The 24,521-nt window shown below is 42.0% G+C and overlaps 2 protein-coding genes across 2 annotated transcripts in view; both read left to right on the top strand.

The window, feature by feature from the left end:
• Positions 1 to 1,928, top strand: part of LOC309568355 (uncharacterized protein) — a gene marked incomplete at both ends in the record, with an annotated part of 45,571 nt that extends 43,643 nt beyond the window's left edge. Inside the window, one exon of the mRNA XM_082274020.1 lies at positions 1,777 to 1,928. Within this exon, the coding sequence (XP_082130146.1) occupies positions 1,777 to 1,928 (152 nt within the window). The remainder of the gene's footprint in view (positions 1 to 1,776) is intronic.
• A 27-nt stretch (positions 1,929 to 1,955) lies between these two features.
• The window catches only part of LOC309568353 (uncharacterized protein), a gene marked incomplete at both ends in the record, with an annotated part of 123,557 nt that continues 100,991 nt past the window's right edge, over positions 1,956 to 24,521 (top strand). Inside the window, 16 exons of the mRNA XM_082274016.1 lie at positions 1,956 to 2,079; positions 5,101 to 5,225; positions 5,459 to 5,740; positions 5,851 to 5,976; positions 8,719 to 8,878; positions 10,241 to 10,348; positions 12,397 to 12,521; positions 12,756 to 13,037; positions 13,139 to 13,264; positions 15,450 to 15,609; positions 16,042 to 16,149; positions 19,270 to 19,394; positions 19,740 to 20,021; positions 20,133 to 20,258; positions 21,930 to 22,089; positions 23,024 to 23,131. Of these exons, the coding sequence (XP_082130142.1) occupies positions 1,956 to 2,079; positions 5,101 to 5,225; positions 5,459 to 5,740; positions 5,851 to 5,976; positions 8,719 to 8,878; positions 10,241 to 10,348; positions 12,397 to 12,521; positions 12,756 to 13,037; positions 13,139 to 13,264; positions 15,450 to 15,609; positions 16,042 to 16,149; positions 19,270 to 19,394; positions 19,740 to 20,021; positions 20,133 to 20,258; positions 21,930 to 22,089; positions 23,024 to 23,131 (2,527 nt within the window). The remainder of the gene's footprint in view (positions 2,080 to 5,100; positions 5,226 to 5,458; positions 5,741 to 5,850; positions 5,977 to 8,718; positions 8,879 to 10,240; positions 10,349 to 12,396; positions 12,522 to 12,755; positions 13,038 to 13,138; positions 13,265 to 15,449; positions 15,610 to 16,041; positions 16,150 to 19,269; positions 19,395 to 19,739; positions 20,022 to 20,132; positions 20,259 to 21,929; positions 22,090 to 23,023; positions 23,132 to 24,521) is intronic.

Raw genomic sequence — 24,521 nt, 5'->3', positions numbered from 1 at the left:
TGCTAGTCCAGGATACTCCTAGAGAGGAAACCTACTCCCAAAGATTGAAAAGGAAAAAGGAAAAAGGGGGGAAGGGGGAAGAAGAGGAAAGGGGAGGGGACAGAAAGAAAGGGGAGGGAAAGGGGGGGAAAAAGGAAAAGAAAAAGAAAAGAAAAAGGGGAAGGATGAAAGGACCCCTTGTGTTAAAAAGACATACCTGCAAAACAGTAGAGCCCAAAAGAAGGTTCCCCTTCGGGGGGATTGAAACTCCCATGCGTTGAGAGCTAGAGTCAGGTATAAAGATTTATTTTGTATCTGAAACAGTGAGTATATTTACAACTGTCAGAGATCCAGGGTTAATGTAAGTATGTATATAAGCATTATTACAGAAAATATTCATGTAAAATTCACCTGTTATGATGATTTTCATGTAGACATATAAAGAGGGGAAAAAAGAGAAAACGAAACCAGGAAAAATAGGGAAAAAAGGGAAAAAGGCTAATTTTTCCCAGGAAAATATTATCTTCCGATGTATATATCTCTTGGATTGGATCAATAAAAAAACTCTCTTCAAAATATTCTCAGAGGACATGTTGTGTGTCCTTCTTGGTCCTTTCCCATTTCACCCAAACCAGAATGGGGTAGGTGGGTTCAGTGGCGTAGCGTGGGTTGTCAGCACCCGGGGCAAGGCAAGTAATTTGCGCCCCCTAACCCGTGGGATTTTAGCACTCAGTCTCTTCCACTAGATTAGTTAAAGAAACCCTTACCCCCTAAGCACATGTATTGTTTGTTATGAAAATGCTGATGTAATTAAAGTAAAAAGCATCTAAATACAAGTTTGAATGACCAGTGTGCCCCCTTTCAATGCAGAATGACCAGCGTGCCCACTTTCAATGCAGAATGACCAGCGTGCCCCCTTTCAATGCAGAGAGACCAGCGTGCCCCCTTTCAATGCAGAGTGACCAGCGTGCCCCCTTTCAATGCAGAATGACCAGCGTGCCCTCTTTCAGTGCAGAATGACCAGCGTGACCCTTCAATGCAGAGAGATCATCGTGCCCCCTTTCAATGCAGAATGACCAGTGTGCCCCCTTTCAATGCAGAGAGACCAGCGTGCCCCCTTCAATGCAGAGAGACTTACCTGCAGCGGCGGCTTCTCCTCAGTTCCCCGCGTCTCCTCGAGTCCTCCCGCCTCCTCCTTGGCCAATAGCATGCGTTTGCCTTTCGGCCAATCAGGAAGCGGGTCTCGGAACCGCTTCCTGATTGGCCAGGAGGAGGATCCGTGTGAGAATAGTGAATTTTCATTCGCTATTGTCACACAATGGGTGGGCTCGGGGCGCACTGCTCTGCGCCCCGGGTCCACTCTTTTTTGAAGCCTATTAGAGCCTCTGGCTCTAATCAGGTGATTAAAAAAAAAACCCACTCTGACAGCGCCAGGCTGCTGACTCACTCGCTGCTAAACTGACTGAGCAGTGAGGAGAGGCGACATAGGTGGGGCTTGGTTTGCAACACCACCCCACCCTACACCAATGGACAGGTGAGGCACAGTTCAGCCCCGCCCCGACCCGCCATTTTCAGCCATAGGGCGGCCTCGCTGGACATCTCCCAGCCTAAAGATGGAGGCAGCCGCAGACAGTGTGTGAATGTCAGAGTCAGACAGACAGAGTGACACTGCGGATGCGCCCCCCCAGATTTTGCGCCCGGTGCGGCCCGCCCCCCCTGCACCCCCCACGCTACGCCACTGGGTGGGTTAGGAGGCCACTGTGAGTACAAATGTTTAGGTATGTTTTTTCTTCCTAGGTGATTCTACAGAAAATGAAACTTCTACGGACATTCCATTGACAACTACACCTGAACCCTTCACCACACGACCTACAACTATTACCTCTCCTTTCTTACTGTCTTCAGGTAACAGAAAGACACAAGCAAATATTCAAAGTAGTAGAAACTAGGCATGAGGAATCTCTACTTACTAAAACATGATCTATGATGAATCCGACCCCTTCACTGCTCCAACAGGTTCAGTGCAAGAGTCTCCACCTATACGGGAGACTAAGGCAACAATGAAAACAGAGGCAGTGGTTATAACTGTCTGGTTTGGCAGTAGAATCAGATGCTGGGGAGGACAATGTGGACAATGTGGATACCAATAAATTCATATTCCCATTGCACACCTTCCTGGATATAGGCACATATACATTGGGTGCTGAAGCAATCATCAGCTGGACATTAGATCTATCACAAGCACATACATATTCGCCAGCACACCATGGATCTTGCAAAAGCATACCAAAAGCTTTATTGCAAAAAGGATCACATCAGAAACAGTGCAACGTTTCGGAGCCACGCAGGACCCCTTTGCATGCCTGACGAAGGGGTCCTGCCTGGCTCCGAAACGTTGCACTGTTACAGATGTGATCCTTTTTGCAATAAAGCTTTTGGACTGCTTTTGCAAGATCCATGGTGTGCTGGCGAATATGTATGTAAATGTGGATAACAATTCAGCAGATTTTGGTGAATCTATGGTGGAGCAGAGATTTACATTTTACTTTCATCCAATACAAATTTATATTTGGTGTACAGATTATGAAGATTTCTTCATAATTCTCTTTTAATGATTCTCTGAAATTTTTTTTGGGGCGTGAACTATTTTCCCATAAATCACCCCAATTAATTCTTCAGTATTTCCATTATTGCTATAAAATGAACACTGGTTAGTGATCCCGCAATATAACAACAGATTGATACAAAATTGTAATACCCCACACAGATATCCCGGATTAACCATGGTGGGCGTCCAAAACCTTAGAGATTTAGACAATTTTCAAACTTTAGTAACTCAGAGCAGCCACCCAAAATGTATCTATGATAGTCCTTGCAACTGGTATTGCAAATGCAATCAGCAATTGTGGGGTAGGAGACCTATATATTCTCAAATGCAATTAGGTAATAAAAACAAAAAGCAGAGCGCCTCTAAGTGTTATCAGTTTAATTAAAAGGGTAAGGCAGCTACAGGAAAACTGCTCTCATTTAAAACAGTATAAAATAGCTCATCTGTTAGGTGGACTGCAGGAACACAGGGGTCCACGGCTGGATGTTTGTGGCTCCAAGAGGCGGTGCAGGGGATGATGAAGGAGGGAGATGTCTGGAGGGCCAAGAGACCAGATAGTAGGATGGCCAGCAGCTTCAGGAAGGTGTTCAGTTCCTCAGGGAGACACCTGGTGAGCCGAGAGACCATTAGGTAGGATGGCTGGTGGCTTCTGAAGGGCGCCCGGCTCCTCAGTACATCCGGCGCCGACAGATAGGGGAACCCAGCGTTACAGATCCAGCAGCCAATCGCACAACGCGTTTCCGAGCGTGCGCAGTAGCCTCACAGGGTGTGCGCGTTCCTTTCTTAAGTGCAATTAGGTAATACAGCTAGATCATGTCCTTCCTTCAGGCTGTGATTGAACAGTGAAGAAGAAGCAGCAGACTGACAAGCTCATCTCTCTGTAACTTTGCTGTATTCCCCTATCAGCATTTTCCTTATTAGCATATGAGCATAACTGGTTGGATCATTGAAATACGTAAGTGCAGCGCTACAAAATATATGAAGTGATCATAGATAAAAACATATATTACACAAAGCCATCATAAAAAAAAATGAGTGTGAGCTAAAATGTTCATAAAAGAGGCAGTCCACATAGTAGTAGCAAGAAAGTGTCCATATATAATCCAGATTTCCAAAAGTGCTTAAAATAAAGTGCTTGAAAATGAGGAAATCCAGATACCAATAGTCACCAGCGTGACAATCCCACCACCATGGATATGGATATTGCGCTTTCCAGAAGCTGTAGACCCAAGTACCATAAGGCAAATGAGTCACACATGCAGAGATGTTTAACATCAACTTGGAAGCCCCAATCTCTCAGAAACCTTCAGTGTAAGTAAACCAGTGTGTCACTACAAATCTGATCAGGATGGACCTCGCCTTCGATGGACCATATCTCCAGGTTTAAGCCTGTGTGGTTTGACATGGAGAAAACACCATGCTGGTGGCTGTGCGTTCAGGAGGGAGACTGAGAAGCTGGTTGGATCATTGGGCTGCTTCTCCCTCTATCATTCTGACAGGGGCGTAACTACAGGGGTTGCAATTGTAACCGGGCCCCATGCTCCAGGGGGCCTGTGCAGCTCCCCTATACACCTGGATAGGAGGGACAGCAGGGGCACCATGTAGAGAAATCACGGTCCTCCTTTTTCCCCCTGTAGCTGCAGGAGGAAAATGGAGGTGATTGGTTCCTCTGTATGCTGCCCCGTCACTCATGTAGAGAAATCCCTGTCCTCCTTGTTCACTTGTGTTTTGCTGTCTCTGGGCCCCTGTTTGCTCACCTGGTCTCCCCCCCACACCTGGTCCCTCCCCTCCCCCACTGTGCTCCCCTCCCTCTCCTGCCGGCTGCTGCAGGGGATGTGTCACAATAGAGAACCAGGAAGGGGTCAGTAAATATGTAATTTACTAGCTCCTTCCTTTTTTGAATGGACAGAGTCATAGTCAGTGATATTGTAAAAAATCAAATAAAATGATAAAAAATAATATCATTAAAGTACCAAAAAATAAAAAGTGCTGACACCAGTGGGTGAACTTCCAGGATCGCAAAGGTCACACTTGCAACCGGGGCCTGGCATTCCACCACCATGGGAATGCTCCAAGATGGCAGGAAGGGGGCCCACTGCAGAACTTGTGAAAGGGTCCCACTGCAGGACCGTAATAAAGGGCCCCACAGTGAGAGTAAAGGGTCCCAGAATCAGTAGGAAGAGCCCCAGGCTTGAAGGGAAAGACCAGGGGTCTGGGGGGCCCTTCATGTATTCTCACACCGGGGCCCTGAAGGTTCTAGTTACGTCTCTGCATTCTGAGCTCTGTTGAATAGAGATTGCAATAGGCTGTTACCAAATACCAATTAAAATCAAGTGTTCTCCCTGCTTGCAATAAACAAATAAATACATGTAATGACTTACATCCATTTTACTAACATTTGAACTCACTGTAAAGTACTCTCTTACATCCTTTACATTGGTGTGCAATGGTTTCCATTTTCCATATGATTTGATTGTGGATGGGTGTAAGGAATTTTGTTTTCTTTACTTCAGATCTTCTCTACCCATATGGACCCGTTATTGACATTACCAACCCAAAAATTGATGACGGAGGATCTCCAATAATATATCTTACTAGAAGCATCCCACTTTTTGGAAGATATTACTCTTATCTCTATGTAAGTATGTTGCTGGAACAAAATCTCTTTCTATATACATTTTCTTTTTCTAAAATGTGTTTATTAAAAAAAAAAAAAAAATATATATATATATATATATATATATTTAAAAATTAGGCTTCACCAATAGAATTTATGTTCACTGGTCATACACTCACCTCCCTCTGGGTACCATTCTTGACAAAGTCTATATTGAAGAACTATGATTTTTTTCTCAATCTTCTCGTTCACAGGTGAATAATAACGGTCTGCTATCATTTGACTCACCAATCAGTCAATTCGTACCACAAGCTCTTCCTGTTGCATTTGGAAACCCATTCCTGGCCATCTTCTGGGCTGATATAGATAATAGAGTAGCTGGTGATATATATTACCGTGAGAGCACTGATCCCTCTCTTCTGTCCCGGGCCACCTCCGATATCAGAACTTACTTCCATGCTGTGAATTTCACGGCTCAGTGGGTGTTTGTAGCCACATGGCACCGAGTTGCATATTATGGATCTTCAACACACAAGGTAGATCTTTTACCACAATGCCTTTTTTAAGCTTCAACAATGGCTGTTTTCTAACCTTTAAAACTTCTTTTGGAGGTTTAGTCTTGAACATTCATTTGTTGTATTTACAGGTGGACACATTTCAGGCTGTCCTGAGTACTGATGGCAATCAGACCTTCCTTCTGTACAATTATGAAGATATTCAGTGGCCAAGTATAAGCTGGAATGGTTACTCCCAGGATGGACATTTAGCATTGGTGAGCAGTAGGAATGATCGAATGGTTCGGGTCGACCATCGGTTCGACCCGCACATTGGGTGTTCGAAATTCGGCTGAATTCCGAACTTTTTGCGGTAAAAGTTCGGAATTCGGGTCACCCGAACCGCCCAAAATGCAATGGGACAGGAAGTGGACTTTAAAAGCCCGTGATTGGCCCATAAACTTCAGTAAAAGCCAATGAGGGGGCAGGAGTCTGCTAGGAACGTGATTGGAGTGACTAGGGGGACCAGAGGCCAATCAGGAGTGAATACGCCCCCCAGTATATAACATAGCCCCGCCTAACCTCTAGCACTGTAATACAGAGGCTTTGGAAGAGACTGGAAGCATTTGTGTTTCTCCTGCTGTGTTAAACAACGTTTGCTGCATAGTCGATTGCTTGTAAAGCTCCAGATCAGCAGAAGAGCAGTCAGCTTACAGAAAGATTTTCAGTGTAGTTAGAAATACTGCGATTGTGCTGTTTGAGTTAGAAAAAAAAAAAAAATTTAAAGGGACAGTGTCAGTTAGAAATTATCTTCTGCTGTATAGAGCTGTTCTTTTAGTGTGAGGAAAGGGATATGCAGTGTAGTTAGGGTACTATATACCACTATAGTTAGATTCAATAATCTAGTTTTTGTAGGGATAGTTTTAAGTGTCAGGGTTCCGTCTAGTGAGCACGTTGCACTGCTGATATATCTACAGCAGGTATACGTGCTTGCTAGTCAGCTATTGTGCAAAATATATTTCAGCGATACACACATGTATTTAGTGACAACTTTGGGTCGCATAGCAGTGTGCGTTTTGCAGGTGAATTTCACCGCGCAGAGTTGCCAAAGCCTCAGTGACAGTTGATAACGCTTACAACAAGAACAGGTATTAACTTGTCACTGAGGCTTTATCAACTGTGCGATGTGAAAATCACCTGAAAGACGCACACTGCTATGCGACCCAAAGTTGTCGCTAAATAAAGCAGATGTGTGTGACGCAGAGTAGCAAAGCCTTTTGTAGTGGACTTAATGCTTACAACAAGAACAGCCGTTAACTTGTCACTGAGGCTTTAAGTCCACTGCAAAAGGCTTTGCTACTCTGCGTCACACACATCTGCTTTATTTAGAGACAACTTTGGGTCACATAGCAGTGTGCTTCTTGCAGGTGAATGTATCCGTGCATATATGTCTGTTTCTTGTGAGAATTCAGGTTAAAGTGCACCAAACACCATTTTACATGAAATAAAGTGCATCTACAAACTCTAATCTTGTTCCCAGTGTACTGCATTATGTCCCCATCATACACATTGGCTGTGCAGTTGATTAGGAGCAAAAGAAAGATGCGGTTAAGCAAAAAAGTCATTTTTGAAGGTTTGGCATGCTATAATTCTGGTTCTGGACATGCTAGAGAGCTGAAACTTCACAGGTACACGTTTTAGACCCCCCCCCCCGACACTAAATCCAAAGAAATCTCTTTTTTTTTTTTTTTCAATAATTGACTCTCTATCAAAAACGTTGATTTCAATGGGGTCCGGGAATCCGAACCGAACTTTCGGGAAATTCGGGTGTTCTGGTCAAACCGAACTTTTCAAAAGTTCAATCATCCCTAGTGAGCTGGTCTCTTTATTCCTGAATTACAAGTTTTTTAGGTCACTGAGGAATTTGAAAGAAGTGTCATTTCATAAGCTAAGCACTATAAAGAAGCGCAGTTGCAAACTGTGATCACATTACTTTGTTTATGTACTGAGCTATTGTGCACTACAGGTATGTTATCGATCAAATGGTTTTCTTCACTAGCGGTTTTCAAAGAAGTAATATTTTATGTCCTAAGCTGTCACAGTCAGGGGTCAGACTCGGAGATCAGTAGCTATAGCAGTCGAGAGGCTCCCACCAACCAGCTAGATAAGTAAAGAAGTAGGTCATCCTGGCAGGTGACACTGGCTCACACAAGGAGTCTAAGCACTAACTGGTGTTCACCAGAACTTCTTATGGTGGAGATTGGTTTTGCTGCATGTTAGTACCAGGTTGCAGTCCTCAGGATCACCCCACCAGAAGGTGAGCAAGCCGGGGTACAGTAGCAGATATAGCTGGTGGAGATCAATCAGAAGCGCAGTCAGTAAAAAAGCCAATGGTTGGTAACAAGTGGTTGACGGTTGGGGCCAAGCAGAAGCATAGTTGAGGAACAAGCCGAAGGTCAGTAACAAGTGGTTGTGTTCCATATAAAGAGACTTAAAGTGATGTTAAAGGTTTTTCTTTTTTTTAAATAACAAACATATCCTACATACAAACTCTGTGCAGTGGTTTTGCACAGAGCAACCCTGATCCTGCTCTTCTCAGGTCCCCCCGATGCTCCTGGCCCCTTCCTCCTGTCTAGTGCCCCCAGAGCAAGCAACTTGCAATGGGGGCACCCAAGCAGGCTCACAGCAGAGCTGTGGCTCTGCAAGTCCATTCACACACAGAGCTGTGGCTCTGCCCTGCCCCATCTCTTTGCCCATTGGCTCACTGTATACACTACACCCCTGTCCACTTCCTGAGCGCGGAGTATACTCTCTTTCTATTCAAATATTCTTAAATTTTGTTTTATTTTTATATGACTAACCTGGGTTAGAAGGATGAGAAGATGGTTAATCCCAGGCAATAACGGAACATTTGTATCTTACAATGTGTTCTACTTAAGCTGTATTTTATTTCCATACTTGGTTAACCATTTAAGGAACACTTATCATCAATTCTTTAACAATGTTCTTGAACTGCATAGGCTGGGCTGAACAGCGGCTATGAGACAGGATACTACACACTCCCAGGATCCCTCACACTCTCCGTTGCCAATTTATCATCTACAAGCAATGTCAATGTAACCGGACGTTGGGCATTTAAAGTGGATCAACTACATCCAGAGGATGCCAATGGAAATATAGGTGAGGGTAAAACTGCGTTTAACATTGTGGTAATAAAATAATATATATTATATAACCAAATCTGAACTACGGTAATTTAAAGGACAAGTATTGTATATTTTTTGTAAACATATATTTGGAGTTCTTAACACACATTAAGAGGATTAATATCACTAAGCTGAATACTTTACAAAACAATTTACTGTATGTTTGCATCAAGAGTAAAAATAGGACACATAGCCATTGTTAGCTGAACCATCATAGCGATTACAGTTACGTCAACAACACATTCTAAGAAAATTAACCACTTTACGTAATATTACTGTGGCAGAGTGGCTCGTTATCATCTGACGACATAGTACTACGTCGTCAGACACTCCCCCTTTCCCTCGCTCCCGCTGTATTCAGTCACAGCGGGAGTCGGGCCAGGGGCCGGCGATCGCCGCTGCTCTTCCCTAATCGTCGGGGATCTAGTGTGGAGATCCGCCTGCTTGTGTAAACACAAGCGGGCGGATCTCCTAAGTGACAGGCAGGGTCAGATTGCAGGGTTCAGCATAGCTGAACATGCGATCTGTCCTTGTGTCACATAGTCACCTCCCCCCACACACGTCAGTAAGCACCAGGCATACATTAACCCCTCCCTCTCCAATAAAATTAACCCCTTCCCTGCCAGTGTAATTTTTACAGTAACAGTGCATATATATAGCACTGATTACTGCAGTAATGTCACTGGTACCCCCAAAAGTGTCAAAAATGTCAGTCAAGGGTCCGATCTGTCCGCCGCAATGTCGCAGTCCCGCAAAAAAAATCGCAGATCGCCGCCATTACGCGTTAAAAAAAAAACACCAAAAAAGACAGAAATCTTTCCCTTAGTTAGTAAACGCAATAACTTTTGCGCAAACCAATCAAAATACGCTTATTGTGAATTTTTTTACCAAACATAGGTAGCAGAAAACAAATTGGCCAAAAATGTAAAAAAATTTTGATTTTTACATTTTTTTGGGGGGAATTTCATATAAAAAAATGTGAAAAATATTGTTGTTTTTTCAAATTTTACGCTATTTTTTTGTTTATAGCGCAAAAAGTAAAAATTGCACAGGTGATCAAATACCACCAAAAGAAAGCTCTGTTTGTGGGAAAAAAAGGACATAAATTTTGTTTGGGTACGGCGTCGCACGACCGCGCAATTGTCAGTTAAAGTTGCACAGCGCCGAATCGCAAAAAGTGGCCTGGACGTAAGACAGCAAAATCCTCCGGTGGTAAAGTGGTTAAGCTATCAATAAAAAGACTCTCTTCAAAATGTTCCCAGGGGACATTGTTTGTCTTTTTTACCCAATTCCCCAATTGTGTGTATAAATGTTTAGGTATGTTTTTTCTTCCTAGATAATTCCACAGAAAATGAAAATTCTACAGACATTCCATTGACAACTACACCTGAACCCTTCACCACACGTTCCACAACTAATACTTCTCCTTTCATATTGTCTTCAGGTAAGAGGAAAAAAAAATGAGCAACTATTCAAAGTAATCTTCTAAAACATGATCTATGATGAATCCCACCCTACCGCTGCTCTAGCAGATTCAGTGCAGCAGTCCCCACCTATGCTGGAGACTATGATAAAAACAGAGACATAAATGTCTGGTTTGGCAGTAGAATCAGATGCGTCTTCAGTTTTTACATGGTTACTATAAAATGAAATTAAGGAATCCATGACATAACAACAAATCAATACAACATTTTAATACCAAGACTGTTTTCGCCATGGAGGATGTCTACAACTTTAGAACTTTAGGCAACATTTCAAACTTCAGTAACCCAGAGAAACCATCTAAAATGTATCTATGGTAGATACCAGATCATATAACTGATATTGGATTGGGTGTTATGTGTTACTGCACTTTCCATATCATCAATGCTTTTTATTTTACCCTCATTTTAGGCAATTTTCTAATTTTAGGGAGTTTTCAAATTTTGGTAACCCATAGAAGCCTTCCAAAATGTATCAATGGTAGATACAAGATCATATAACTGATATTGGATTAAGCTTTATACTGTATGTTGCTGCTCTTTCAATATCAGCAAGGCTCAAAAGTTCCAATGACATCCCATGGGACTTTTACACGGCAATCAAAATCAATTATTGATTGCAGTGTAAAAGTCCCAAAAGAGTTCATTGGAACATTTTTGCAATTTAAGAGATGATGGCAATCTGGATCCAACACTAAATGAATTACTGCTTTGTATCATTGATGCTCTTTATTTTACCCTAATAAATAAGTCAACTCATATCTGTAAAAATGTAAAGTACTAGATCTAGGTCCTTTTAAAGGATACGTTCACTTTTTGGAAAAAAAATAATAAATGCGCATTTTTTTGCAGGAAAACAAAATGTGCATTTATTATTATTCTTTTTCTGGAGCCTGTAAAGCAGATACACTAGCACAGGGGTCTTCAAACTATGGCCCTTCAGTTGTTTGGGAACTACAATTCCCATCATGCCTACTCATGTCTGTGAATGTCAGAGTTTTATAATGCCTCATGGGATGTGTAGTTCCGCAACAGCTGGAGGGCCGTAGTTTGAGGATCCCTGCACTAGCAGATCTTCTGGAGACCTGCATGGCACCAGTGATCTGTTGATTGCTGGTGCAATCAATTGCATCTGTTGACTGCACCAGGAATCAACAGATCACTGGTGCCATGCAGGTCTCCAGAAGATCTGCTAGTGCAGGGATCCTCAAACTACGGCCCAAGGAAAAACAACTTGACAGGAAGCTATGGAGTGTCATGGTGGGTCATTGAAAACTACAAGCCAATGGCCTCAAAGGCTGCCAGACCTTGCAGTTTTCCATGCACAGCGCGCTGTCAATCAGTGATGTGGCCGGGGGGGTGGGGGGGGGGAAGAAGAAGAACCCCGCTTGCTGCCACAGCGGGGATCAGGGGGGTGCGGGGACCAGTCCATTCTTAACCTGTTACATGTTATACCCTGAACATGTAAAATGTTACAAAAGGTTAACGTATCCTTTAAAGTAGAACTATAGGCAAAACTTTTTTTTTTTTTTTTTTCATTTTTTTTTGCCATCTGTGTCCCATTGGGGAGATTTTCCTTCACTTCCTGTCCTATAGCCAAACAGGAAGTGAGAAGAAATCCCAGCAAATTATGATAATTCCTTGGGGACACCCAGGTCACCAGAACTAGTGTCCCCGTTGGTAAATATCCCCTGAATTACTTTTCTGGGGACAACACAAAATTTGGGATTTTCTTTTACTTTCACTTTCAATGATAATGGTAAACAGGACAAACAAAGAGGGGGAATCTCCTTAAACGTGGCACAGATAGCAGTAAAACCTGATAGGGGTTCTAATCCCTCTCCACTATATCCAAAACGAAAAATAAGTTTTGCCTTTAGTTATACTTTAAGTTTAATTCAAGGCAGATATAACCAACAAAAATTAAGGCTGCCCTGTGTTAAAAGTTGCAGGTTTTAATTTTTTTTCTTTTTTTTATAATGCATAAAATGACGTTTAATCTTTGCTTTAGATCTTCTCTACCCATATGGATCCGCTATCGACAATATCAGTCCAAGGGCACTTGATGGATGGTCTCCAATAATATATTCTTCCAGACAAATCCCACTTTTTGGAAGAAATTACTCTTATCTTTATGTAAGCATCATAATTGATATTTTTTACATATATTTTTTTAATTTAATTTCTGAAACATTCTTATAATGTTACAAAAAACAATAATTTTACCATTTTGAAGGAAAGCTTCATTCTTTTTAGTACTGTCCAATGGTTATACACTCATTCCTATTAGACAATTAGCTACATTTCCCTTTACTGTGTATTGCTGTGGGTGCAAATAAAGAAAAATCTTCTCAATTTTCTCCTTCACAGGTGAATAATAACGGTTTGTTATCATTCAGCTCACCGATCAGTCAATACATACCACAAGCTCTTCCTGTTGCATTTGGAAACCCATTCCTGGCCATCTTCTGGACAGATGTAGATAATAGAATAGCGGGTGATATATATTACCGTGAGAGCACCGATCCCTCTCTTCTGTCCCGGGCCACCTCCGATATCAGAACTTACTTCCATGCCGTGAATTTCACAGCTCAGTGGGTGTTTGTAGCCACATGGCACCAAGTTACGTATTTTGGATCTTCAACAAACCGGGTAAAGATAATACTTTGGTGCCTTTTCTTTAAGCTGCAACAATGTCTGTTTTTTAAGGTTTTTGAGGTTTAGTCTTGAACAATCATTTGTTGTATTTACAGGTGAACACATTCCAGGCTGTCCTGAGCACTGATGGTGATCAGACCTTCCTTCTGTACAATTATGATGATATTCAGTGGCCGAGTATTTATGCCAATGGTTCCTACCAACATGGACCTTTGGCCTTGGTGAGCAGATCTCTTTATTCCTGAACTAAAAGTTTTTGAATTCACTGGAACATTTCTAAAAAGATATTCAGTAGTAAAGTATGCATATGAATGGTTCCTACAAGTTTTTAAATTCACTCAGGGGTCTGAAAGAAGGGTAATTTCATGAGCTAAGCACCAAAAAGAAAGACAGGTGCACATTTTGATCACATGGCTTTGTTTATTTACTGAGCTATTCACTGTGTTAGTGATGTTGATATGGTTTTCTATTGAGCAGATCTCTTTATCCCTAAACGATACGTGTTTGCATTCACTCAGGGGTTTTAAAGAACTATTATTTCATGAGATAGGCACTGTGAGAAAACACATTTACAAGCTGTGATCACATGGCTTTGTTTATCACTGGAGCAACAGTTACCCAGGTTAGTGATGAGATGGTGATTGACTGGGGAGGACAGGGCCAGGGGACGGGGGGGGGGGGGGCAATTGACCCCTGGGCCGCTTTAATGCTCCATAAAAAGGCTGCACTGCTTCTGCCAAAGACATGCCTAAAGGATTCCTGGTGAAGAGAAGTAAAAAGTCCCTGCTGCTGACTTACTGAGTGTGGATTGAAGACAAGGATAGAGTGCAGGCCCCTTCCCAGCATGGATGGTGTAAACTGTGTCTGAGCAGAGGCCAGTTCCATGCTGTACTGGAGACTCTCCTCCCCTGGCCAGCTCCAACTGAGCCGTCCCAGCTCCCCCAACTGCCCTCTGCTGGCCAGATCCAGAACTCTGATTCAGCCGATGAGTAGAGAGTACCTGGAGCAGAGCTTCAACCTGGAATGGGGGTCGGGAAGTGGAAGAGTGGGAGAGGGGCCGAGTCGCTTTACCATGGGCCTCTGGTTTGTACTTGCTCCCTGGGCTGAAAGTCACCAGTGGTGATCAATGGCTTTGCTGGAAAACAAAGCCATGTAAACAGTCCATTGCTTTGTTTATAAACACAAAATCAGGGCTGCAAGGAAACCTGGAGTGTAGGTCCCGGCTGCTTACTGTTAGACCAAACCTTATTCGTGCAAACAGATGCTTAAATTAGACAAGTTTCAAGATAAGAAACCTTGACATGTTTTACACAAAGTACTCTCATGACTAAAACCTTTGTGTATATGAAATGTGTCAAATCTACTCATCCTCAGTGCCATCTTAAGAGCATTATAGGCCCCCGGGCAATGCAGTGCACTGAAGCCCCGCCTACACAATCACCCACGAAAATAAAATTGCAAATTATCGATAAGGCGATATTTATTGGTACAGCAGTGCCAGCCTAATGACAGCTTCCAAGTTCGGTGGCTGGGTCCGGTGAACACACTCACGGATGGGAGTCAGACTCGACTGTCCTGTGTGTGCCTGTTCCCATGGAGGCGGACAGGCATTCTTGCAGTTGTGGGCTCCCCCTCCATGGCCCAAGTGGCCTGACAGCAGTGCAGGGCCGACAGGCGCTTGCCACCTGCTAAGTTTGGCGATGGAATGCACACGGGAATCAGGACTAATGCTTGGCTGGGGCTGGGGCTGAGGCTGGGGCTGGGGCTGGGTCTCTGGGCAGTTAGGGCCCCCCGGGCAAGTAAGGCCCCTAGGCAACTTCAGTAAGATGGCCCTGCTCATCCTAATGCCTATTTGTTTTTTGTTTTTATTGTATGTACACAGAATGGGTAGTGGAGGAGACTACTGTGAGCTAAGAAATGTGGAACTGTCTCCCCTACAGTAATAGAGATATTTTTTTAAAAGAGTTAAGGTGACATTTTTTGGCACAGGCCAGTATGCTTTTCTAACCCTCAGGAGCAACCTGAAGGCCAATTGCATCCTTAACTTTCTTTCTTATTGACCCCTATGCATTTTATAGAATGGTGGAATGTTGCCAAAGTGTTCCAATTTCGACAACTATTCAGTAATTTGACCCTAGTTTTTTCCATAGGATTACCCTAGACAAATAACCAAAAGAGCTAAGAGGATAGTTGAGCACTGACAATAATGGAATATTTGTACCGTGAATTTATCTTACAATGTGTTATACTTAAGCTGTATTTTATTTCCATACTTGGTTAACCATTTAAGGAACTCTTGTCATCAAAGTTACTTTGCTCGCTAAAACATGAACGGTTTGTCCTACCTAGCAATAAATAAAGTTTATACAGTATTCATTGTAATTTGAATGTTTTTGAACTGGATAGGCTGGACTGAACAGCGGCTACGATACAGGATACTACACACTCCCAGGATCCCTCACTCTCTCCATTGCCAATTTATCATCCACAAGCAATGTCAATGTAACCGGACGTTGGGCATTTAAAGTGGACCAACTACATCCAGAAGATGTCAATGGAAACATAGGTGAGGATCCACTAAGTTTAACACTGTGGTAGTAAAATACATATTATCTGACCAAATCTGATTTAAAGGGAAAGTATTGTATAGTTTTTGTGAGCATATATTTAGAGTTCCTAACACACATTGACAGGATTAATCAACAAGCTGATTTACTATTGTGCTATTTACAAAATAATTTACTGTAGAGTTTCATCAACAGTAAAAAAATAGGACACATAGCCATCGTTAGCTGAACCACCATAGTGATTACAGTCACGTCAACAACACATTCTAAGAAAATTAAGCTATCAATAAAAAGGCTCTCTTCAAAATATTCTCAGAGGACATGTTGTGTGTCCTTCTCGGTCCTTTCCCATTTCACCCAAACCAGAATGGGGTAGGTCAGTTAGGAGGCTGCTGTGTGTACAAATGATTAGGTATGTTTTTTCTTCCTAGATGATTCTACGGAAAATGAAACTTCTACGGACATTCCATTGACAACTACACCTGAACCCTTCACCACACGCTCTACAACTATTACCTCTCCTTTCTTACTGTCTTCAGGTAATAGAAAGAAGCAACTATTAAAAGTAGTAGAAACTAGGCATGAGGAATCTCTACTTACTAAAACATGATCTATGACAGTGGTTCTCAACTCCGGTCTTCAGGACCCACTAACAGGCCAGATTTTAAGTATCACCTTGGGGAGATGCAGACTAGAATACTACAATCACTGAGCAGCAAAATATATCACCTGTGATGTATTTCAGTTATCTTGCAAACCTGGCCTGTTAGTGTGCCCTGAGGACCGGAGTTGAGAAACATTGATATATGATGAATCCGACCCCACCACTGCTCCAACAGCTTCATTGCAACAGTCTCCACCTAACTGGGAGACTAAGGCAACAATGAAAACAGAGAAAGTGGTTATATATGTCTGGTTTGACAGTAGAATCAGATGCTGGGGAGGACAATGTGAACAATGTCGATAGCAATTCAGCAGATTTAGGTGAATTTGTGATGGAGGTTTACTTTTATCCAATACAAAGTTATATTTTGTGTGCAGGTTATGAAGCTTTCTTCATAATTCTCTTTTAATGATTTTCTGAACTTTTTTTTGGCGTGAACTATTTTCCTATAAATCATCCCAATGAATTCTTCAGTATTTCCATAATTGCTATAAAATGAACACTAGTTAGTGATCCCGCAATATAAGAGCAAATTGATACAAAATTGTAACAACCCACATAGATATCCCGGATTAACCACGGTGGGCGTCCAAATTTTAGAACTTTAGACAATTTTCAAACTTTAGTAACTCAGAGCTGCCACCCAAAATGTACCTATGGTAGTCCTTGCAACTTGTATTGCAAATGCAATCAGCAATTGTGGGGTAGGAGACCTATATATTCTCAACTGAAATTAGGTAATACAGCTAGATCATGTCCTTCCTTCAGGCTGTGATTTAACAGTGAAGAAGAGGCAGCAGAAATACACAATGTTAACAGGCGCTTGATCACATATTGAACCAAAAGTCCATAGAGTTAAAAGTCATTAATGGCACAGGGGGAGAAAAAGTCCACCATGTAGGGCAGCCATCCAGAAACCAAAGCCAGTGGTTCCACAGGGCTAAAACAAAGACAAACAGAGGCGCCTATAAGTGTAGACTTTATGCAACAGGTTTAATGAATAAAATTATACACTTACGTTAGTAAGCATATAATTATGCCCATAAAACAAGGTTCCAGTGTGGAGAAGTGTACATCATCTGGTCATGGACATCCGTCCTGCTGGAGCTGAAATCCTTTCGCCGTGGCCGGCTTGTACGGCAAGGTTAGAACCAGGAAGTAGGCTCGGTGTATTTGCTTGACAGCGAGGCTTGGTAGATAGTCGAACCTGGATGATGTCCTCTGCATGAAGAAGAGGCAGCAGACTGACAAGCTCATCTCTCTGTAACTTTGCTGTATTCTCCTATCAGCATTTTCCTTATTAGCATATGAGCATAACTGGTTGGATCATTAAAATATGTAAGTGCAGCACTAAACAATATATGAAGTGATCATAGATTAAATCATATATTACACGAAACCATCATATAAAAAAAATGAGTGTGAGCTAAAATGTTCATAAAAGAGGCAGTCCACATAGTAGGAGCAAGACAGTGTCCATATATAATCCAGATTGCCAAAAGTGCTTGAAATAAAGTGCTTGGAAATGATGAAATCCAGATACCAATAGTCACCAGCATGACAATTCCACCACCATAGGTATGGATATTACGCTTTCCAGAAGCTGTAGACCCAAGTACCTTACGGAAAATGAGTCGCGCATGCAGAGATGTTTAACATCAACTTGGAAGCCCCAATTGCTCAGAAATCTTCAGTGTAGGTAAACCAATGTTTCACTACAAATCTGATCAGGATGGACCTCGCCTTAGATGGACCATATCTCCAGGTTCAGGCCTGTGTGGTCTGACATGGAGAAAATATCATGCTGGTGGCTGTGTGTTCAGGAGGGAGACTGAGAAGCTGGTTGGATCATCGGGTAGCTTCTTCCTCTATAATTCTGAGCTCTTCTGAATAGAGATTGCAATAGGCTGGACCATATCTCCAGGTTTAAGCCTGTGTGGTCTGACATGGAGGCTTCTCCCTCTATCATTCTGACAGGGGCATAACTACAGGGGTTGCAGGGGTTGCAACTGCAACTGGGCCCCATGCTCCAGGGGGCCTGGGCAGCTCCCCTTTACACCTGGATAGGAGGGACGGTGTGGGCAGCATGTAGAGAAATCACGGTCTTCCTTTTCCCTCCTGTAACTGCAGGAGGAAAATGGAGGAGATTGGTTCCTCTGTATGCTGCCCCCGCCACTCCTCCTATCCATTTCACTTGTGTTCTGCTGTCTCTGGGCCCCTGTTTGCTCCCCTGGTCTCCCTCCCCACTTTGCCCCCCCCCCCCCCCACACACACACACACACACACTGTGCTCCCTTCCCTCTCCTGCTGGCTGCTGCAGGGGATGTGTTACAATAGAGAACCAGGAAGGGGGTCAGTAAATATGTAATTTGCTAGCTCCTTCCTTTTCCGAATGGACAGAGTCATAGTCAGTGACATTGTAAAAAAAAAACAAAAATATGATGATAAAAAATAATACCATTAAAGTACCAAAAAATAAAAAGTGCTGATACCAGTGGGTGAACTTTCAGGATCACAAAGGTCACACTTGTGACCAGGCCCTGACATTCCACCACCATGGGGAGGCCCAAGGAAGGGGGCCCACTGCAAAACTTGTGAAAGGGTCCCGCTGTGGGACTGTAATAAAGGGCCCCACAGCGAGAGTAAAGGGCCCCAGAATCAGTGGGAAGAGCCCCAGGCTTGAAGGTAAAGGCCCCGGCCTGGGGTCCAGGGGGACCTTCATGGTTTCTTGCACCAGGGCCCTGAAGGTTCTAGTTACGCATCTGCATTCTGAGCTCTGTTGAACAGAGATTGCAATAGGCTGTTACCAATTAAAATCAAATGTTTTGCCTGCTTGCAATAAACAAATAAATAAATGACTTACAGCCATTTTACTAACATTTGAACTCACTGTAAAGTACTCTCTTACATCCATTACATTGGTGTGCAATGGTTTCCATCTTCCATATGATTTGATTGTGGATGGGTGTAAGGAATTTTGTTTTCTTTACTTCAGATCTTCTCTACCCATATGGACCCGTTATTGACATTACCAACCCAAAAATTGATGACGGAGGATCTCCAATAATATATCTTACTAGAAACATCCCACTTTTTGGAAGATATTACTCTTATCTCTATGTGAGTATATTGCTGAAACAAAATCTCTTTCTATATACATTTTATTTTTCTAAAATGTGTTTATTAAAAAAAAAAAAAAAAAAATATATATATATATATATATATATATATATATATATATATATATATATATATATATATATATATATATATATATATATATATATATATGTGTGTGTGTGTGTATATATATATATATATATATATATATATGTATTTCAAAATTTGGCTTCACCAATAGAATTTATGTTCACAGGTCATGCACTCACCTCCCTCTAGGTACCATTCCTGACAAAATCTATATTGAAGAACTATGATTTTTTTTCTCAATCTTCTCATTCACAGGTGAATAATAACGGTCTGTTATCATTTGGCTCACCAATCAGTCAATTCGTACCACAAGCTCTTCCTGTTGCTTTTGGAAACCCGTTCCTGGCTCTCTTCTGGTCTGATATAGATAATAGATTAGCGGGTGATATATATTACCGTGAGAGCACCGATCCCTCTCTTCTGTCCCGGGCCACCTCCGATATCAGAACTTACTTCCATGCTGTGAATTTCACGGCTCAGTGGGTGTTTGTAGCCACATGGCACCGAGTTGCGTACTATGGATCTTCAACACACAAGGTAGATCTTTTACCACAATGCCTTTTTTTAAGCTTCAACAATGGCTGTTTTCTAACCTTTAAAACTTCTTTTGGAGGTTTAGTCTTGAACATTGGTTTGTTGTATTTACAGGTGGACACATTTCAGGCTGTCCTGAGTACTGATGGCAATCAGACCTTCCTTCTGTACAATTATGAAGATATTCAGTGGCCAAGTATAAGCTGGGATGGTTACTCCCAGGATGGACGTTTAGCATTGGTGAGCACTGCAGGTCTCCTTTTTCCTGAATTACAAGTCTTTTAATTCACTGAGGAATTTGAAAGAAGTGTCATTTCATAAGATACGTACTATAAAGAAGCGCAGTTGCAAACTGTGATCCCATTACTTTGTTTATGTACTGAGCTATTGTGCACTACAGGTATGTTATCGATCCCTTGGTTTTCTTCACTAGCGGTTTTCAAAGAAGTAATATTTTATGTCCTATGCTGTCACAGTCAGGGGTCAGGCTCGAGATCAGTAGCTATAGCAGTCGAGAGGCTCCCACCGACCAGCTAGATAAGTAAAGAAGTAGGTCATCCTGGTGGATGACACTGGCTCACACAAGGAGTCTAAGCACTAACTGGTGTTCCCCAGAACTTCATATGGTGGAGATTGGTTTTGCTGCATGTTAGTACCAAGTTGCAGTCCTCAGCATCACCCCACCAGGAGGGGAGCATGCCGGGGTCCAGTAGCCGATATAGCAGGTGGAGAGGTGGAGATCAATCAGAAGCGTAGTCAGTAAAAAAGCCAATGGTTGGTAACAAGTGGTTGACGATTGGGGTTAAGCAGAAGCATAGTAGGAATAGAAACAAGCCGAAGGTCAGTAACAAGTGGTTGTGCTCCATATAAAGAGACTTAAAGTGATGTTAAAGGTTTTTCTTTTTTTTAGTTTCAAAAGATTTTTATTGAGATTTTCACAAATATATCATATTGCAAAAACTGTAGCGGGATATAACAGTGGCGAAATGCATAACTGTGTTGCATGAAAGCCTGGTATGGGTTGTTGCACTATTATTTGCAATTTATGACTTTATTGGTAATATATAAAAACTTGATGTTTCAAACTCAAACTTTAAAACTTTATAGTGAGCCAAATCCTGGTTCTATGGTTGTACAGCAATCGAGATATTGCTTTCCTGGCTTTCGCAGGTCAGGTTCCGTTCCCTTAGACACAGGTTTTTCTTTTTTTTTTTTAAATAACAAACATGTCATACATACCAACTCTGTGCAGTGGTTTTGCACTATAGCAGCCCTGATTCACCTCTTCTCAGCCCCCCCCCCTCCCCCCCCCCCCGGTGCTCCTGGCCCCTTCCTCCTGTCCAGTGCCCCCAGAGCAGGCAGCTTGCAATGGAGGCACCCAAGAAGGCTCACTCCAAAGCTGTGGCTCTGTAAGACCATTCACACACAGAGCTGTGCCCCATCTCTCTCCCCATTGGCTCACTGTCTTATGATTGATAGCAGTGGGAGACCATTGTTCCCACAGTTGTCTCAGCCAATGAGGAGGAAGAGTACCCAGAAAGCCGAGTCTCTCAAGCACATCGCTGAATTGTGATGGGGCTCAACTAAGTTTTAGGGGGCGCTGGGGGGGGGGGGGGTACTGCACAGAGAAGGTTTTTTACCTTCATGCATTGAATGCATGAAGGTGTATAACCTCAAGCCCTTAGAACCACTTTAAGGAAAACAATGAATATTCAAATATTCTTGACTCTAGTTTAATTTTTATGTGGGTTAGAACAAGAGGATGGTTAATCCCAGGCAATAACAGAACATTTGTACCATGAATTTATCTTACAATGTGTTCTACTTAAGCTGTATTTTATTTCCATACTTGGTTATCCATTTAAGGAACACTTATCATTAATTCTTCAACAATGTTCTTGAACTACATAGGCTGGGCTGAACAGTGGCTACGATACAGGATACTACACACTCCCAGGATCCCTCACACTCTCTGTTGCCAATTTATCATCTACGAGCAACGTCAATGTAACCGGACGTTGGGCATTTAAAGTGGACAAATTACATCCAGAGGATGCCAATGGAAATATCGGTGAGGGCAAAATTGCGTTTAACATTGTGGTAATAAAATAATATATATTATCTAACCAAATCTGAACTACGGTAATTGTATATTTTTTGTAAACATATATTTGGAGTTCTTAACACACATTAAGAGGATTAATATCACTAAGCTGAATACTTTACAAAATAATTTACTGTATATTTGCATCAAGAGTAAAAATAGGACACATAGCCATTGTTAGCTGAACCATCATAGTGATTACAGTTGGTTTTGCTGCATGTTACCCCACCAGGAGGTGAGCATGCCGGGGTCCAGTAGCAGATATAGCAGGTGGAGAGGTGGAGATCGATCAGAAGCGTAGTCAGTAAAAAAGCCAATGGTTGGTAACAAGTGGTTGACGATTGGGGTTAAGCAGAAGCATAGTTGAGGAACAAGCCGAAGGTCAGTAACAAGTGGTTGTGCTCCAAATAAAGAGACTTAAAGTGATGTTAAAGGTTTTTCTTTTTTTTAGTTTCAAAAGATTTTTATTGAGATTTTCACAAATATATCATATTGCAAAAACTGTAGCGGGATATAACAGTGGTGAAATACATAACTGTGTTGCACGAAAGCCTCGTATGGACTGTTGCAATTTTATTTGCAATTTGTGACTTTATTGGTAACATATAAAAACTTGATGTTTCAAACTCAAACTTTAAAACTTATAGTGAGCCGAATCCTGGTTCAATGGTTGTACAGCAATCAAGATATTGCTTTCCTGGTGTTCGCAGGTCAGGTTCCGCAATTTTGTTGCCGCAAATCATAGTGATTACAGTTACGTCAGCAACACACTCTAAGAAAATTAGGCTATCAATAAAAAGAATATCTTCAAAATGTTCTCAGAGGACATTGTGTGTCTTTTTTTAGTCCTTACCCAATTGTGTGTATAAATGTTTAGGTATGTTTTTTTTTTTCTTCCTAGATAATTCTACAGGAAATGAAAATTCTACGGACATTCCATTGACAACAACACCTGGACCCATCACCAGACACACCCCAACTAATACCTCTCCTTTCATATTGTCTTCAGGTAACAGAAAGAAAATGAGCAACTATTCAAAAGAGTATAAACTAGGCATCAGGAATCCTTAGATCTTCGTACTAAAACATGATCTATAATGATTTCTACCCTACTACTGCTCCAACAGATTCAATGCAGCAGTCCCCACCTATGCGGTTGACTATAATGAAAACAGAGGCAGTGGTTATACATGTCTGGTTTGGCAGTAGAATCAGATGTGTCTGCAGGTTTTCCATGATTACTTTAAGGCCCCTTTCACACTTGTGTGACTTGACCTGCGATTTGGAACTGCAAAGTCGCATGACAAGTCGTTCTCCATGATTTCCAATTAGTACTGTTCATATCTGTACAACTTCAACTCGCATTGACTTCAAAGTAGCCCCTGCACGACTTTTGGCTGATTTTATTGCGTTTTGAGGTCCAAAGACATAGGCATTGCTTCTAGTCCAGTCAAAATCCCGTCAAAATCACGGCAACAAAATTGCGGTAAAATCGCGCGACTTTTAAGTCGCACAAGTATGAAAGGGGCCTAAAATAAACCGCAGTTAGTGAAGCCACAACATAACAGCAAATCAATATAGTTACATAGTTACATAGTTGCATAGTAGTTGAGGTTGAATAAAGACATCAGTCCATCCAGTTCAACCTGTGTAGGTGTGTGTGTGTCAGTGGACTGATCATTTCCCATAACCCTGAATGTTGTGATCTGTGAGATGCACGTCCAAGAGTCTTTTAAAAGTATCCATACTCCCTGCAGCTACCACCATTTATGGAAGAGAGTTCCACATTCACACTGCCCTTACAGTGAAGAACCCCTTACGCAGCATAACGTTAAACCGCCTCTCCTCTAATCTTATTGTGTGGCCACGTGTCCTCTTCCACTCCTTGGGATGAAATAGTTTTCTACCTATGCTAGGATCGCCATTGATATATTTGTAGATCGCTATCATGTCCCCTCTCAGGCGTCTCCTCTCCAAGGAGAATAAATGAAGCGCTTGTAATCGCTCCTCATAACTAAGGTCCTCCAATCCACTAAATAGTTTTGTTGCCCTTCTTTGGACTCTCTCCAGTTCCAGCACATCCTTTCTCAGGATTGGCGACCAGAACTGGACAGAATACTCCAGGTGTGGCCGAACCAGGGTTGTATAACATATAATTTATATAATTATATTTATATAATATAAAATTGTAATAACAAGACTCGTTTTCGCCATGGAGGGTATTCTACAACTTTAGAATTTTAGGCAGTTTTCAAACTTTGGTAACCCAGAGAAACCATCCAAAATGTATCTATGGTAGATACAAGATCATATAACTGCTATTGGATTGAGTGTTATACTGTATGTTACTGCATGCTCTGCATGTTCCATATCATCAATGCTCCAATCAAAGTTCCAAT

The sequence above is a fragment of the Pelophylax lessonae genome (genome assembly GCF_965119305.1).
Source record: "Pelophylax lessonae genome assembly, chromosome: 12".
Lineage (NCBI taxonomy): Eukaryota > Metazoa > Chordata > Amphibia > Anura > Ranidae > Pelophylax > Pelophylax lessonae.
The sequence above is the reverse complement of the archived record's forward strand: the minus strand, read 5'-3'. Positions and strand labels throughout refer to the sequence as shown.